General features: G+C 37.7%; 1 protein-coding gene across 1 annotated transcript; it reads right to left on the bottom strand.

Annotated features, from left to right (window-relative positions):
* Positions 1–3,663: 3,663 nt before the first annotated feature.
* On the bottom strand, positions 3,664–15,275 carry LOC145007472 (F-box protein At5g49610-like). The gene is made up of 4 exons (XM_078966404.1): positions 15,251–15,275; positions 15,080–15,130; positions 13,251–13,324; positions 3,664–4,860 (listed from the first exon to the last, which is right to left on the bottom strand). Exons 1-4 carry the CDS (start codon positions 15,273–15,275, stop codon positions 3,664–3,666), a joined length of 1,347 nt encoding a protein of 448 aa, XP_078822530.1.
* Positions 15,276–15,733: the final 458 nt, after the last annotated feature.

The raw sequence follows: 15,733 nt of genomic DNA, 5'->3' as shown, positions 1-15,733 counted from the left end.
AAACCGGGATGCTTCCTTGAAAACTGGGCCTCTCGCGGGCAGAGTTTCTGCTCGGAAACATTACTTCTCAGGATCTTCGGGGCTTCAGCACTTGCTTCGGGTGTCAGGATTGATACCGGGGCTTCGGGGATATAGCTTGCACGTAAAACGAGGTAATCAGGGTGAGAGAGAAGACATTTGGCAACCAAACTCGGTTGCCCTTGTGATCTATTTATAGGGTGAATCTGGTCTCGAACGCAGCGCGTTCCCTGAATGAACGCAACACGTTCCTTGGATGAACGCATCACGTTCCACCGTGCGTCATGGCTTCCAAACTTTGGACATAACATGCGACGGGACAGGCTCTGGGCTCTGAATGCGGGTCGTTCCCTATTTGAACGCGGGGCATTCCCCCTTTGGTAAGCGTGCCTCGTACTTCAGAAATTCATATCTTTCACATACGAGCTCCATTTTCGACGTTCTTTATATCCACGTGAAGGTGAGATGATGCTCTACAACTCTCGTTTAGACTCTGTCGGCAAATTTTGTCTTTATTTTTATTATATTATTTTTAGTAGGCCGGGACAAGAAAACTTCGTTAGAAATTCATAACTTCTTTATCTAACGTCCGTTTTTGTCTGTCTTTCTTCTGTTGCACTACTATCGATGACATCTTCGATTCTCGTTTAGATTGTTTCGACTAGAAACCAGTCGATCTCATATTCGAACTTTGGGGTGCATACCGTTAAACTGAAACTTAGAAAAATCATAACTTCCTCGTACGAAATCAGATTTGGATGTTCTTTTTATGCACGCTCTCAGTTTAACATACTCTACAACTTTTTTTTAGATCACTAAGGCCAAACATCGCTCTATCGTAAATTCACTATTTACGTCGCGCTGTGTCGGGCTGGTTCTATCGCGAAATTTCAACAGGTCATAACTTCTTCGTCATAACGCAAATTTCGGCATTCTTTATATATTCGGAATCCTTGTCACGACTACTACAACTGAGTTAAGATTGCTCCTTCTTAATAATCTTCCATTAGAAAGTCATTTTCGACGCTTAGCGTCTCTAAATTGTCAATCCCGAATCTGCAGGCATTACAGAAACCATATCCGAACCTTGAGTGGAGAATGTTTCCATTCAAGGAGATGAAGGAGACTCAGGCATGGATTAGATCATTTGATCCATAGAATTAAATCGATCAATTGAAACGTGATATATGCAGAATGCAAGGTAGAGAATTCAAAACTTTGAAACGTGATATATGCCCTAGTTGTCATTTTTGGATCTCAGGAAAAAAAACTAGAAAAATCAATGATCAAAATAAAATTACCTTAACCGTGTCATTAATGATGAATTGTTGATGGTCGACGGGGAGGAAGGGAGGCTGATGTGGAAGATCTTTGACTGAAAGATAAGTATACCGATGTAGGGAGAAACGAGAAGAGATCATCGATTTATAGGAGACAATCGTGATGGTGTAGGTCTTACAGGAGGTGATGGCGGTGATGTGTTTTCTAGGGGAGATTGACGAACTCCATGGCAATCATGTAAGGGTTTATAGAGGAATCATCCACCATAAGGTATCATCATCAAAACTCGAAACGAGGTGTCTGGATTGACGTTCTCTAAACGGGTTCAATATCTATATCCCTAAAATACCCCCAATTCCATTTTGTTTCAGTACCCCTATTCATTTACTTTCTCATTTATTTACAATAATGCCAAAAAGTATCTTGATCATCCTTTTTTTTATCTAAAGGATGACTTTTAGTTCTCGGGTTCTCATAAAACTATGGGTTCTCAAATGATCATTCCAATATATATATATATATATATATATATATATATATATATATATATATATATATATATATATATATATTGTTTGTTACTTTTTTGCTTTATTTTTTGTTTGGCGCAATTTTTTCTTGTTGGAGGTCTTCAATGGGATGGGAAGCAAGGCTATCTAACTTTCCCTTATTCTATTTGTGGTATGGATATGGCTATTGTTGTATGTTTATTTTTATTTTTTTAAGGATAATAGGAGTATTTCGAAACGAAAGATAAATATAGAGATGTTTTATATTTTGTCTACCTCAGAGAACGTTTTAACAAGCACGGTTGACTTTTTTCCTCTTTGTCGCTCGCTCCGTTGTAGTAGTGCAGTTTCAATTAGGTCTGACAATCGTGTCGTGTTCGATTTAACTATGTGTCTGTTTAGTTTCCAACACCATTTCGATACCTGATTTCAATCACATAGTAACAAAGGGGAGAGTGGGATTGTGGGAGATCGAAAGACTGGAAGTATGGAAGAGGGAGATACGCTCATACACGATTTGATTTTGAGATTATTATTTAGGGAAAATGGGCAAAATGGTTACAGATTTAGTGTTTATTGGTTACGACTTACGACCTTAGGTCATCCACCACGAGTCAAATTGCCAAAATAGTTAAATGGTTTATGAATCAATGGTATATATTATATAATATTTATTAAATATTAATACTGAATACCTAAATACATTTAAAAATAAAATAATTTTTTTATTAAAAATATAAACTGGTTGGCGGTCAACCCGTTAATTTTTTTAGAAACTCATATATGACCCATTTAATAAACGAGTTGGCGTGTTGGCGGATTAACGGGTTGGCGGGTTGAAAAACTCAACACAAACCCATTCATTTCATGTCGTGTCGCGGGTCGTGTCGAGAATTGTCAGCCCTAGTTTCAATGGTGTCACCAACAGGAAGGCAAGCGCCCAATTTACGCAGTCGTTTTCAACTTCATCGACTCTCGATATCACAATATCTTCGCTACTATCGGTGGTAATCGCTTAAGTGTTTCCTGTGGCTTTTCCCTGTTATCGTTAGGTTACTAAAAACTTCCCAATTAGATTGCGGTTTTCGGTTTTTTCCTTTAGAAATCGACACTATAGCTAGGAGGATGAAAATGTGATTGATTCACGATTATTTGGTAAAGTATGCTTTCGATTAGGTCTAGATTGCAACACGAGCAGACTAAAAAGACACATAGTTAAAGAAGTTCAAACACAGCAAACGACAGATGCATAACCAGAGTTCACACACAGTTTAAGAAAACATAACCAAAGTTCACACACAGTTTAAGAAAACCGCCACCACTGCCGCCAGTAACCTTCCTTCCTGCGGATCTGCAACCAAGAAAAACTCATATCATGTCTAACAAAGCAATGTTTGGAAGAAAAATCTTTTAAAATTAAAATTAAATTATGTTTTTGTAATTTAAACATTACCATGGTGTAACAACTAACAAGTATTTGCCTTTTTGTTCTTCATTGCCGGTGGCTATCTGTCAATCAGTCAATGTACCAATAAAAAGGTCAGGAACTGAAATATAGACTCTTTAAAACACTTTCTAGTAGTACATGATCATAAATAAAAGGGTTGAATGCATAAAACACTATTATACTTTCATTTATCTGTTCTTATTACAACATTATACTTTGAAAATCCACCCAAAAATATTTCTCTACTTTTAATTTTATTCCTATGAAACGCATTACACTTTGAAAAATCTATTCAACTGCAACGGTAATATTGGTTTTTCTTTCAGTAACACTACTAGCTATAATCAGGTAGATTTTCCAAAGGATGATAAAAGATGTTATAATAAACAAACAAACTAAAGTAAGTCATTATTTCTTACATTTAACACCAAAAGCACGAGACTTACTACATGGCAATAGAGTTTCGAAGAATGGAAACACGGCAATTGGTTTATATCTATCATCCTCAGCTATTTGGAAATCTTTCCACGTCTCATAGAGCACATCATACACAATCTCATGTCGCAAACCTGTAACATCTCTATAAACAAACAATATCTCATATTTATGCGCAACAACCGAATCAAAGTGATCAACTTCCAACCAATCACCGGGAAATGGGGGTATATCCTCCAAATCCCAACTCCCTTTCTTCTCATCATAAAGCCATATATAAAAATCCCCATCGATCCAATCCAGAAAACAAAGCCGACCAAGTAACTCGATCAAGACCAAGACTTCGGCTTCGGCTGGAAGTGGGATTTCCTTAAAATTACAATTCATATCAACCATAAGAATCGAAGAAGGGATATCAAACTCATCGTCATACGCAACAAACCAATATAACTTTTCGTTTATGCAGACATGATTTGAGGCCAATGTACGCATAGGTTTCATTACTGGATGTTTAGGAACTCTTCCAAGTAGTTCCCATTTTCCCGTTTCCGAAGAATAAACTTCACATTGTGAATAATATATTTCAAAATGAATCGGATCACCGAAAAACTTGAAAATTTTGTATATATGGTATCTGGTCGAATATAAAACCCCGAAAACGGGCATGTAGACAGACATGTGGCTGTTAGGGAGGATCACGACTTCACGAGTGGCAGGGTTGCAGATGCGTAACTCTATATCATGAAACATCCGGTATGTTCTCACGTTACTTATGCAGCAAATTAGACCATTGAAAGAAGAGATTAAAAGCGGGTGATTGAAATTTCTAAAACCGGGAATGTTTGTGTATGATTCAGTGTAAGTCCCGTTGGATTCCATCAGATGGATTCCACGAACAATTCCGTCTTGCAGCAAACCGGGATCATAGAAGGCCAAAAATTTGGTGTTTTTTTTGGACAAACGATGGTGTAAGCTGATGAAATAGTTTGTGGACATGACATCGTACCAGAGTTTTGAGATGGATTTGAAGATTAATATGTTTTTAACGGGAAGTCTGATCATTATGTTCTCGAAGGCTCCCATGTCAGACTCCACATCTTCCCAAGTACCATTGGAAACACGCTTTAGCTTACTGTATAGCTCCTCCATTGAAGAGAACCAGAATTTCATCTGCAATACATGAATGAATATTTTTATCAATATTTTAATATTTGTATGCATGACAATATGACATGGGCAGAGAAGCTGGAATAAAGTTGATGTTTTAGTGCACCCTCTGGAGAAAAAGAAATTATGTTAATAGGGTTGATTGCATGTTTATGCAACCGTGTTTAGTATTTTTACTAATTTATGCAATGGAATTTATTTTCACCAATTTAATAAAACAATCTTTTATTTTGTTACAGAATTTTTACTAATTTATGGATGCATAAATTGAGGAAGGATTAGCAATAAATTAAAACATGGATGTATAATTCATGTCTAAAACCAATTTTGATGTATAAAATGGGAAAAATATATGATAGTTGAACATAATTTGATAAAAAAAAAATTTGAGACTTGCCTACATAAATATGCATTTTATACTTTGGGGACTCAAATCCGAGTAACTTCAATTTCACTAGAAATGCAATATGAGAAAAAAAAATAAAAGAGAAAACATATTACCATCATAGACAATCGTCACTATATCATAATTCAATTAAGGATATCGGGTGCGAAAATCGCATGTTTTTGTCATCGTGAAACTTGAATTTCCGATTCCACTAATGATTACGATTTTCAACAAGATGTTTTTCCAAATTAACAAGGGGATTTGAGACTTGCCTACATAAATATGCATTTTATACTTTGGGGACTCAAATCCGAGTAACTTCAATTTCACTAAAAATGCAATATGAGAAAAAAATAAATAAAAGAGAAAACATATTACCATCATAGACGATCGTCACTATATCATAATTCAATTATGGATATCGGGTGCGAAAATCGCATGTTTTTGTCATCGTGACACTTGACTTTCCGATTCCACTAATGATTACGATTTCAACAAGAGTTTTTTCCAAATTAACAAGGGAATTTGATAGTTCAAGAACCCCAAGTGATTCAATAATGACATATGTGATCAACCCCCCCCCCCCCCTTCCCTCCCCCCATTGATCATTATCAATTTTCGGCCAAATCAAGAAATTCCAAATTTGAAAAGTATATTGAGTTGCAAACATATAGATCAAGCATACATATGATCCCAGCTGAGTCAAGAACCAAGTGATCACAATTCGCTAATCATCATCATTTCTAATCAAAATTCAATTTCTATCGAGTAAACAAGTAGTTTGATTAACGAATCAGGATATTGGGGCATGTTAGATACCAATTAAGCTTGCTCTACTAAAAATGAAACATGGTATTAGAAAGATCATACCACTTACTAGATGAAGATTCCGACTATTCTCCTCCTGAGAGAAGCCGAGATCGCGATGCACATTTCCTTTCTTAGCCACGCTTATAAATGCAACATAAATGCATGCATTAACTTCACACCGCTTCATAATGCACGTGTCCACATAGAAGTTATGTAACTGACTCGACACGTGTTCACATAGAAGTTATGTAACTGACTCGGCAAAGTCACGAGCAGATTAGCATACTTGGCTTCTTTCCATTGAGCCAATTGTTCACATTTTCTTTATGGGTATTCCCGAACAAGTATATACTCTCATTGTTAAATTTTTGGTAAGGACAAACTAAAGAAAAAGGTTTTTCCATTAATTCGCTATTGAAACTATAACATTAACATGATGTCAGAAGGCACCTTGGCTCCTACTGGATTGTGCAAGTAGATTAATTGCCTAAATACCGCATGTATGCAATGAGGGTTTTAATATTCTCTATCTGAAATAAATCAAGAATTTATTTGGTTGTTGTCACATACGTGTCCTGTAACATCGCGACTCTCAGGTATAAGATTTAATTATTTACATTATTTATTTCAGAGGAACTCGACGAGTTGGATACCCCAACTCGCCGAGTAAAGGAGTTAATGGCCGCATGATCTTTTAGAGTCTACTAGACGAGTTGGAGGACCCCAATTCGACGAGTAGGTGCTAAGTGAAAACCCTAATTTTCAAGGTTTGTGTCCTATTTAAAGGACCTTAAGCCTTCATATATGCCTCCCTTTCCACCTTAGAGCTCTGTGAGAAACCCTAGACCAATTCCACTCTTTGTGTGTGTGAGAGAGAGAGAGAGAGACTAATTTGAGTGTTCTTGTGCATTTTTGGAAGGAGATTTGGAGAGCAACATGGATTTGATCATGTATGGACTTCTGGATCCAGTGTTCTTCAATGTTAACTTCAGTTTGGAGGTAAAAAGCTACCATCTTCACCATTTCTTTTGTTAGATGTCTTTCTAGGGAGTTTTAGGGTTTTCTCCCGTCCATCTTTTGATTATTGAGTCACTTGAGCATGTCATGAGATTGAAACATCAGATCTGGACTGTAGGAGGTCTTATAAGCCTAAAGATCCAAGCTTTATTAAGCTAGAGTCAAGCTTTCATGCATCTAACCCTATATCGAGCTTATGTTGGCATTTCGAGTCCTAGATGACATACATGAATGTAAAGCTTGCAACTTTACGTGGTATTTTAGCCTTGTGAGGCTAGATCTAGAGTTTGGGACCTTAATTCTGCCTAGAATCGTCTGAATGAGAAGTTGGTTAGGGGGACTCGGCGAGTGCATGAGCCAACTCAACGAGTCGGCTAGGGTTTTTCCTATATGGACTGTACGCTCTAAAACTCAGCAAGGTTATGAGACAAATCTACGAGTTGAATTGGATTTTCCCGATATTCCCGAGAAAATGATGGAACTCGATGAGTTTCATTGATGCACTCGACGAGTTTAGTCAACATGGACTGTTGACTGGAGCATTGACTTTTCATTGACTTTAGGGTTTGGTCAACTGTGGACCATAAAGACCATGGAGGGGTAAAATGGTCTTTTCACCTTTTTGATATTTAGTGGAGGAGTTAGCTAAGCATATCAAGTGGTTATTACAATTTGCTTATTAGAGGTAATGGTGCTAGATCTACTCGCTTACTTCTGAGGTCAGTCTTCTCACTATACTTACCTGAGTGGTAATACTAAGTGACCAGAGGGTCTTATTTAAGTTATCGACTGGAGGATCCTATGTGCTTATATTGAGTTATGTAATATTATGCATTTTGTCTTTGTGATATATGTTATGTTATTCTGTGTTTTACTAAGATCAGACCGTAGAGACCAAACCGAGTTGTGAGACTGGAGGGTCTTCACTAAGATATAGGAGTGGAGGATCCAACCCGAACTGTGAGACCGGAGGGTCCTCACTGAGATACACGACCGGAGGGTCCACACCGAGCTGTAAGACTAGAAGGTCTTCACCGAGATGCATGACATTGTAGGGTCCATGCCGAGTTATATCCATGAAAGGCTTATTATTTGTATATGTGGTATTTTGGGAAACTCACTAAGCTTCGTGCTTACCATGTTGTGTGTTATGTGTTTCAGGTACTTCTCAGGATCGCGGGAAGTTGCCGACTTGATTGTACACATCTGTTCGAGACTATGTTTGAGGATTCTGGGATATTATTTTTTATGTAACATCTCGTTTCATAAATATATAAGTAAACAAATTGATGAATGAATAGCAGCCCTAAAATCAATAATAATATAGCAAGGTGTTGGTCTCGAGGAGTCCATTGTCACAATTTTAGAACTTTAGGGTTAAAAGTGTAAGTTTTGGAGTGGTTTGTAAATTTTTATGAAGGCAGGGACTGATTGGTAAATTATTGGGACTTAATTTGAAGAGATTTTGGAGGCTAAGGGGCTGAATGGTAATATAGGGACTTCAGTTGAAAACAATTTGTAGAGTAGGGGCTGTTTGGTAAGTTTTGGACCTAATATGAAATGAATTTTATGGAATCAGGGGCTAAAGGGTAAATATTGGGCTTAGTTTGAAAATAAATCTTATGAGGAGGGGTTGAAGTTGTAAAAACGCTCTGATGTTTGAAGGAGGACACGGGCATAAATCGGTGCCATCTTTTTCCCTTCTAATGGATCACCTAAACCGTAAACCTAAGTCGCAACACTCCAACCGCCACCAACATTTGTAGCATCTTCAGCTGCCACCATCCTTGGAAGCCATCTTAGCACAGCCGTAAAGCTAATCCACCATCCAAACGCAACGCTGCTGTCGGAGATGTCATGGGCACCCGATGAGTCGTCGAATCGGAATGGAACTAGGTCGTCGTGTGTGGGTCGTGAGCTGTCGGAGCCACCGGGTAAGCTAGTCGCAAAACATTCTTCTTCTCCATTGTTTTTTTTGGTGGTTCGAGGTCGTGTATGACGGCTTAGCTGCCGTCACCCGTTGGCTACCACTTCTGCTATATTCTGGCAACGTCAGCCACTTGGAAGGTGGTCGGACGTTATGTGTTTGTGTATATATACACTTGTATAGTATTCTTTAGAGTTTTTTGTGTATTATCTAGCTGGAAAAACGAGGGAAAGCCCACCACTACCACGTAAGGTGGTGGCTGCTACCCATTGTTGTTTTCTGCCACCCCTTTGCCGCCACCAGCCACCATAGGAGGTGGTTGTTTGTGTGTGTATATCATGTGTGAAGTTTTTTTTATGCAATTTATGGGCAGGAACCACCTCAACCACCATTGGAAATGGTGGCTTCCGCCGCCTGCTGCTGAACACTGCTACCCGAGGTGGTAGTGGGTGGTACCTGACCTAGTGGAGCCCTAATTCGCTCAATAGCTTGATCTTGGACTTCATTAGCTTGTGATTGGGTTGAAAACCCTAATTTTAGAAAATGTTAGTTTTGGAGTGTCGGGACCCGCTTTGAACCAATAGACTGAAGTTATGACTTATGCCAATTCCATTGTATGTTGGCTTAGTGGAATAATAGACTTAATGGGTTAAGTGAGAACAGTCAACCTTAATCGTCATTTCATGTGAAATCCCTAATTGTGTTGGGTTTTGAGTCGGGCCTTTTCTGTTGGGCCTAGATGTTTGGACTATTGATGGGTTATCCAAGAATAACTATGGACTAGAATAATTGGATTGGGCTTTACGATAAGGCCGATTTCGACAGGCTCGGGCCCAATTTGGAAAATTGGGCCATAGTTGGTCCTTGGTTGATTATTTACTTTTGGGCCTTCAGAGTATGAGTTTGGGCATTAATCTTGGACCAAGCTAGGTTAGGGGTAAATGGTCATTTTACCCCAAGTGGGGATTTTAGAGTTATGTATAGGAAGCCCAAATGGTTAATTGGGTTTTGTTAGATGTTGACAGCTTGGGGATATGTTAGCCAGCAGCCCTAGATTTATTCGCGAGACTTCAACAGTGTGAGGTGAGTCCTCTTCCAGTAGAAACGGGTCTAAGGCACCAAGGTCGATCTGTATTTGTGATATGTTAGTAGCTGAGTGTGGGCGGGGCCGGTATCTCATTATTGTCTGTGTGATACTTGTATCTGTTGTTAGGAATGTGAGTGTGGGCGGGGTCCGTATCTCATAGATAGTTGATATGGTACATATTTATATGTTTAGTTATACGGGTAGTATGTGTGGTACTTGTATGTATTTTCATGACTAGTTTAGTGCGGGCGGGGCCCATATCTCATAGTAATTGATTGTGGGCGGGGCTCGTATCTCATAGTAGCTGAGTGTCAGTGGGGCCCTTATCTCATAGAGTGTGGGTGGGGGTTGTATCTCATAGAGTGTGGGCAGGGCCCGTATCTCATAATAGTTGAGTGTGGTCGGGTCCCGTATCTCATAGTAGCTGAGTGTGGGTGGGGTTCGTATCTCATACTAGTTAAGTGTGGGTGGGGCCCAAATCTCATAATAGCTGAGTGTGGGCAGGGCCTGTATCTCATTGAGTGTGGGCAGGGCCGGTTTCTCCTATTAGCATGATTATTTGTATGGTAGACACTCATCTCACAATCATCACTTAGCATTCTAAGTTTAAGTCTAGAAACTCTACAAATTCCTAGTTCGCTTAAACTAACACTCTCATTCCAACTGTGACATCTCCATTTTCACGGCCAGAAAGGACCGATTTGTTTATGCTTTGTTTTAAAATCAGAGTAATCTTTTTAAGAAAACAGTTGTGGAATTTGTTTCGAATCAAAATATGATAAAACTTTATCAAAAAAATTCTCAAATAGAATGTACTTTTCATTAAATAATAAAACCTCGGGATGTCATGTTTCGATACATACCAAAAAGCATAAACACAACAATTTAACCTTACAGCAGTTATTTACAACTACCGGTATATAATCTAAAATCTCTCGTCAAGTCAACCAACTTATACTCTTGTGCCATTACCTGTAATACAAAGAAAACTGAGTGGGTCAGGCTTGGGAGCCTGGTGAACATATAGGGTTTTCGACCCACAATAATATAATTATTATATTAAATTATCAATAAATCAATCCAAATTACCCATCCCCATTATCTCCTTTATTTCTTAAGGATTTACCCTAAGAATCAACTATCCTTTATTCATTTAATTCCTAAGGATTGACCTAAGGAATTGACACAAAGTCAAACACTCCTAGTGAACACTTAATTCAAAACATCTGGTCAATACTTAGTTCTAAAACACTTAGTGAACACACTCAGTTCAACAACACCAAGTGAACACATCTAGTTCAAAAATACTTAATGAACACATAGTTCGAAAATGCCTGATAAACACATAGTTCAAAATATCTATTAAACACTCACTTCGAAAATACCTGATGAACACATAAGTTCAAAACATCTAGTGAACACTTAGTTCAAATATACTTAATGAACACGTTGAGTTCAAACACCAAGTGAACACATAGAGTTCAAAATACTTAATGAACACATTGAGTTCAAAAACACCAAGTGAACACATAGAGTTCAAATATACTTAATGAACACATTGAGTTCAAAAATATTTATTATTTCGTCTGACATCAACTATTTCATCTACCCATATTCGACCCAACATATTTGTAGATGCAAACACATATACATTTTAAATCTTTTAAAACCTATATAAAACATTATTTTAACATCCATCTCAAGTAAACAAACAATGTACAAACACATGGCACGTACTTCATAGCAAATACTTCATATCTATGTGTTAGAAGAAAATAACTACACACTCACATGATAATATAATGATCGAACAGCACTACGACTCTAAATGTAGAATTCTTCGGTGAAACCAGGATGCTTCCTTGAAAACTGGGCCTCTCGCGGGCAGAGTTTCTGCTCGGAAACATTACTTCTCAGGATCTTCGGGGCTTCGGCACTTGCTTCGGGTGTCGGGATTGATACCGAGGCTTCGGGGATATAGCTTGCACGTAAAACGAGGTAATCAAGGTGAGAGAGAAGAAATTTGGCAACCAAACTCGGTTGCCCTTGTGATCTATTTATAGGGTGAATCTGGTCTCGAACGCAGCGCATTCCCTGAATGAACGCAACGTGTTCCGTGGATGAACGCAGCGCGTTCCACCATGCGTCATGGCTTACAAACTTTAGACTTGACATGCGACGGGATAGGCTCTGGGCTCCGAATGCGGGCGTTCCCCATTTGAACGTGGGCCATTCCCCCTTTGGTAAGCATGCCTCGTACTTCAGAAATTCATATCTTTCACATACGAGCTCCATTTTCGACGTTCTTTATATCCACGTGAAGGTGAGATTATGCTCTACAACTCTCGTTTAGACTCTATCGGCAAATTTTGACTTTATTTTTATTATATTATTTTTAGTAGGCCGGGACAAGAAAACTTCGTTAGAAATTCATAACTTCTTTATCTAACGTCCGTTTTTGTCTATCTTTCTTCTGTTGCACTACTATCGACGACATCTTCGATTCTCGTTTAGATTTTTTCGACTAGAAACCAGTCGATCTCATATTCGAACTTTGGGGTGCATACCGTTAAACTGAAACTTAGAAAAATCATAACTTCCTCGTACGAAGTCAGATTTGGATGTTCTTTTTATGCACGCTCTTAGTTTAACATACTCTACAACTTTTCTTCAGATCACTAAGGCCAAACATCTCTCTATCGTAAATTCACTATTTACGTCGCGTTGTGTCGGGCTGGTTCTATTGCGAAATTTCGACAAGTCATAACTTCTTCGTCATAATGCAGATTTCGGCATTCTTTATATATTCGGAATCCTTGTCACGACTACTAAAACTTAGTTAATATTGCTCCTTCTTAATAATCTTCCATTAGAAAGTCATTTTCGACGCTTAGCGTCTCTAAATTGATAATCCCGAATCTGCGGGCGTTACAGAAACCATATCCGAACCTTGAGTGGAGAATGTTTCCATTCAAGGAGATGAAGGAGACTCAGGCATGGATTAGATCATTTGATCCACAGAATTAAATCGATCAATTGAAACGTGATATATGCAGAATGCAAGGTAGAGAATTCAAAACTTTGAAACCTGATATATGCCCTAGTTGTCATTTTTGGATCTCAGGAAAAAAAACTAGAAAATTCAATGATCAAAATAAAATTACCTTAACCGTGTCATTAATGATGAATTGTTGATGGTCGACGGGGAGGAAGGGAGGCTGATGTGGAAGATCTTTGACTGAAAGATAAGTATACCGATGTAGGGAGAAACGAGAAGAGATCGTCGATTTATAGGAGACAATCGTGATGGTGTAGGTCTTACAGGAGGTGATGGCGGTGATGTGTTTTCTAGGGGAGATTGACGAACTCCATGGCAATCATGTAAGGGTTTATAGAGGAATCATCCACCATAAGGTATCATCATCAAAACTCGAAACGAGGTGTCTGGATTGACGTTCTCTAAACGGGTTCAATATCTATATCCCTAAAATACCCCCAATTCCATTTTGTTTCAGTACCCCTATTCATTTACTTTCTCATTTATTTACAATAATGCCAAAAAGTATCTTGATCATCCTTTTTTTTTATCTAACGGATGACTTTTAGTTCTCGGGTTCTCAGAAAACTATGGGTTCTCAAATGATCATTCCAATATATATATATATATATATATATATATATATATATATATATATATATATATATATATATTTGTTTGTTACTTTTTTGCTTTATTTTTTGTTTGGCGCAATTTTTTCTTGTTGGAGGTCTTCAATGGGATGGGAAGCAAGGCTATCTAACTTTCCCTTATTCTATTTGTGGTATGGATATGGGTATTGTTGTATGTTTATTTTTATTTTTTTAAGGATAATAGGAGTATTTCGAAACGAAAAATAAATATAGAGATATTTTCTATTTTGTCTACCTCAGAGAACGTTTTAACAAGCACGGTTGACTTTTTTCCTCTTTGTCGCTCGCTCCGTTGTAGTAGTGCAGTTTCAATTAAGTCTGACAATCGTGTCGTGTTCGATTTAACTATGTGTCTGTTTAGTTTCCAACACCATTTCGATACCTGATTTCAATCACATAGTAACAGAGGGGAGAGTGGGATTGTGGGAGATCAAAAGACTGGAAGTATGGAAGAGGGAGATACGCTCATACACGATTTGATTTTGAGATTATTATTTAGGGAAAATGGGCAAAATGGTTACAGACTTAGCGTTTATTGGTTACGACTTACGACCTTAGGTCATCCACCACGAGTGAAATTGCCAAAATAGTTAAATGGTTTATGAATCAATGGTATATATTATATAATATTTATTAAATATTAATACTTAATACCTAAATACATTTAAAAATAAAATAATTTTTTATTAAAAATATAAACTGGTTGGCGGTCAACCCGTTAATTTTTTTAGAAACTCCTATATGACCCATTTAATAAACGAGTTGGCGTGTTGGCGGGTTAACGGGTTGGTGGGTTGAAAAACTCAACACAAACCCATTCATTTCATGTCGTGTCGCGGGTCGTGTCGAGAATTGTCAGCCCTAGTTTCAATGGTGTGTCGCGGGTCGTGTCGAGAATTGTCAGCCCTAGTTTCAATGGTGTCACCAACAGGAAGGCAAGCGCCCAATTTACGCCGTCGTTTTCAACTTCATCGACTCTCGATATCACAATATCTTCGCTACTATCGGTGGTAATCGCTTAAGTGTTTCCTGTGGCTTTTCCCTGTTATCGTTAGCTTACTAAAAACTTCCCAATTAGATTGCGGTTTTCGGTTTTTTCCTTTAGAAATCGACACTATAGCTAGGAGGATGAAAATGTGATTGATTCACGATTATTTGGTAAAGTATGCTTTCGATTAGGTCTAGATTGCAACACGAGCTGACTAAAAAGACACATAGTTAAAGAAGTTCAAACACAGCAAACGACAGATGCATAACCAGAGTTCACACACAGTTTAAGAAAACATAACCAAAGTTCACACACAGTTTAAGAAAACCGCCACCACTGCCGCCAGTAACCTTCCTTCCTGCGGATCTGCAACCAAGAAAAACTCATATCATGTCTAACAAAGCAATGTTTGGAAGAAAAATCTTTTAAAATTAAAATTAAATTATGTTTTTGTAATTTAAACATTACCATGGTGTAACAACTAACAAGTATTTGCCTTTTTGTTCTTCATTGCCGGTGGCTATCTGTCAATCAGTCAATGTACCAATAAAAAGGTCAGGAACTGAAATATAGACTCTTTAAAACACTTTCTAGTAGTACATGATCATAAATAAAAGGGTTGAATGCATAAAACACTATTATACTTTCATTTATCTGTTCTTATTACAACATTATACTTTGAAAATCCACCCAAAAATATTTCTCTACTTTTAATTTTATTCCTATGAAACGCATTACACTTTGAAAAATCTATTCAACTGCAACGGTAATATTGGTTTTTCTTTCAGTAACACTACTAGCTATAATCAGGTAGATTTTCCAAAGGATGATAAAAGATGTTATAATAAACAAACAAACTAAAGTAAGTCATTATTTCTTACATTTAACACCAAAAGCACGAGACTTACTACATGGCAATAGAGTTTCGAAGAATGGAAACACGGCAATTGGTTTATATCTATCATCCTC

This window comes from Lactuca saligna, chromosome 7 (assembly GCF_052625555.1).
Source record: "Lactuca saligna cultivar CGN05327 chromosome 7, ASM5262555v1, whole genome shotgun sequence".
Classification (NCBI taxonomy): domain Eukaryota; kingdom Viridiplantae; phylum Streptophyta; class Magnoliopsida; order Asterales; family Asteraceae; genus Lactuca; species Lactuca saligna.
Note: the sequence above shows the minus strand (reverse complement) of the source record. Positions and strands in the feature narration are given on the sequence as shown.

What these genes read in the sequence shown, in the direction of transcription:
- LOC145007472 (XM_078966404.1), bottom strand. Translation starts at nt 15,275, where the DNA reads ATGAAGAACAAAAAGGCAAATACTT. An exon ending in GAACAAAAAGGCAAATACTT is followed by an intron (nt 15,131 to 15,250) that starts GTTAGTTGTTAC and finishes TCTTGGTTGCAG; the next exon opens with ATCCGCAGGAAGGAAGGTTA. An exon ending in GGTGGCGGTTTTCTTAAACT is followed by an intron (nt 13,325 to 15,079) that starts GTGTGTGAACTT and finishes CTTATCTTTCAG; the next exon opens with TCAAAGATCTTCCACATCAG.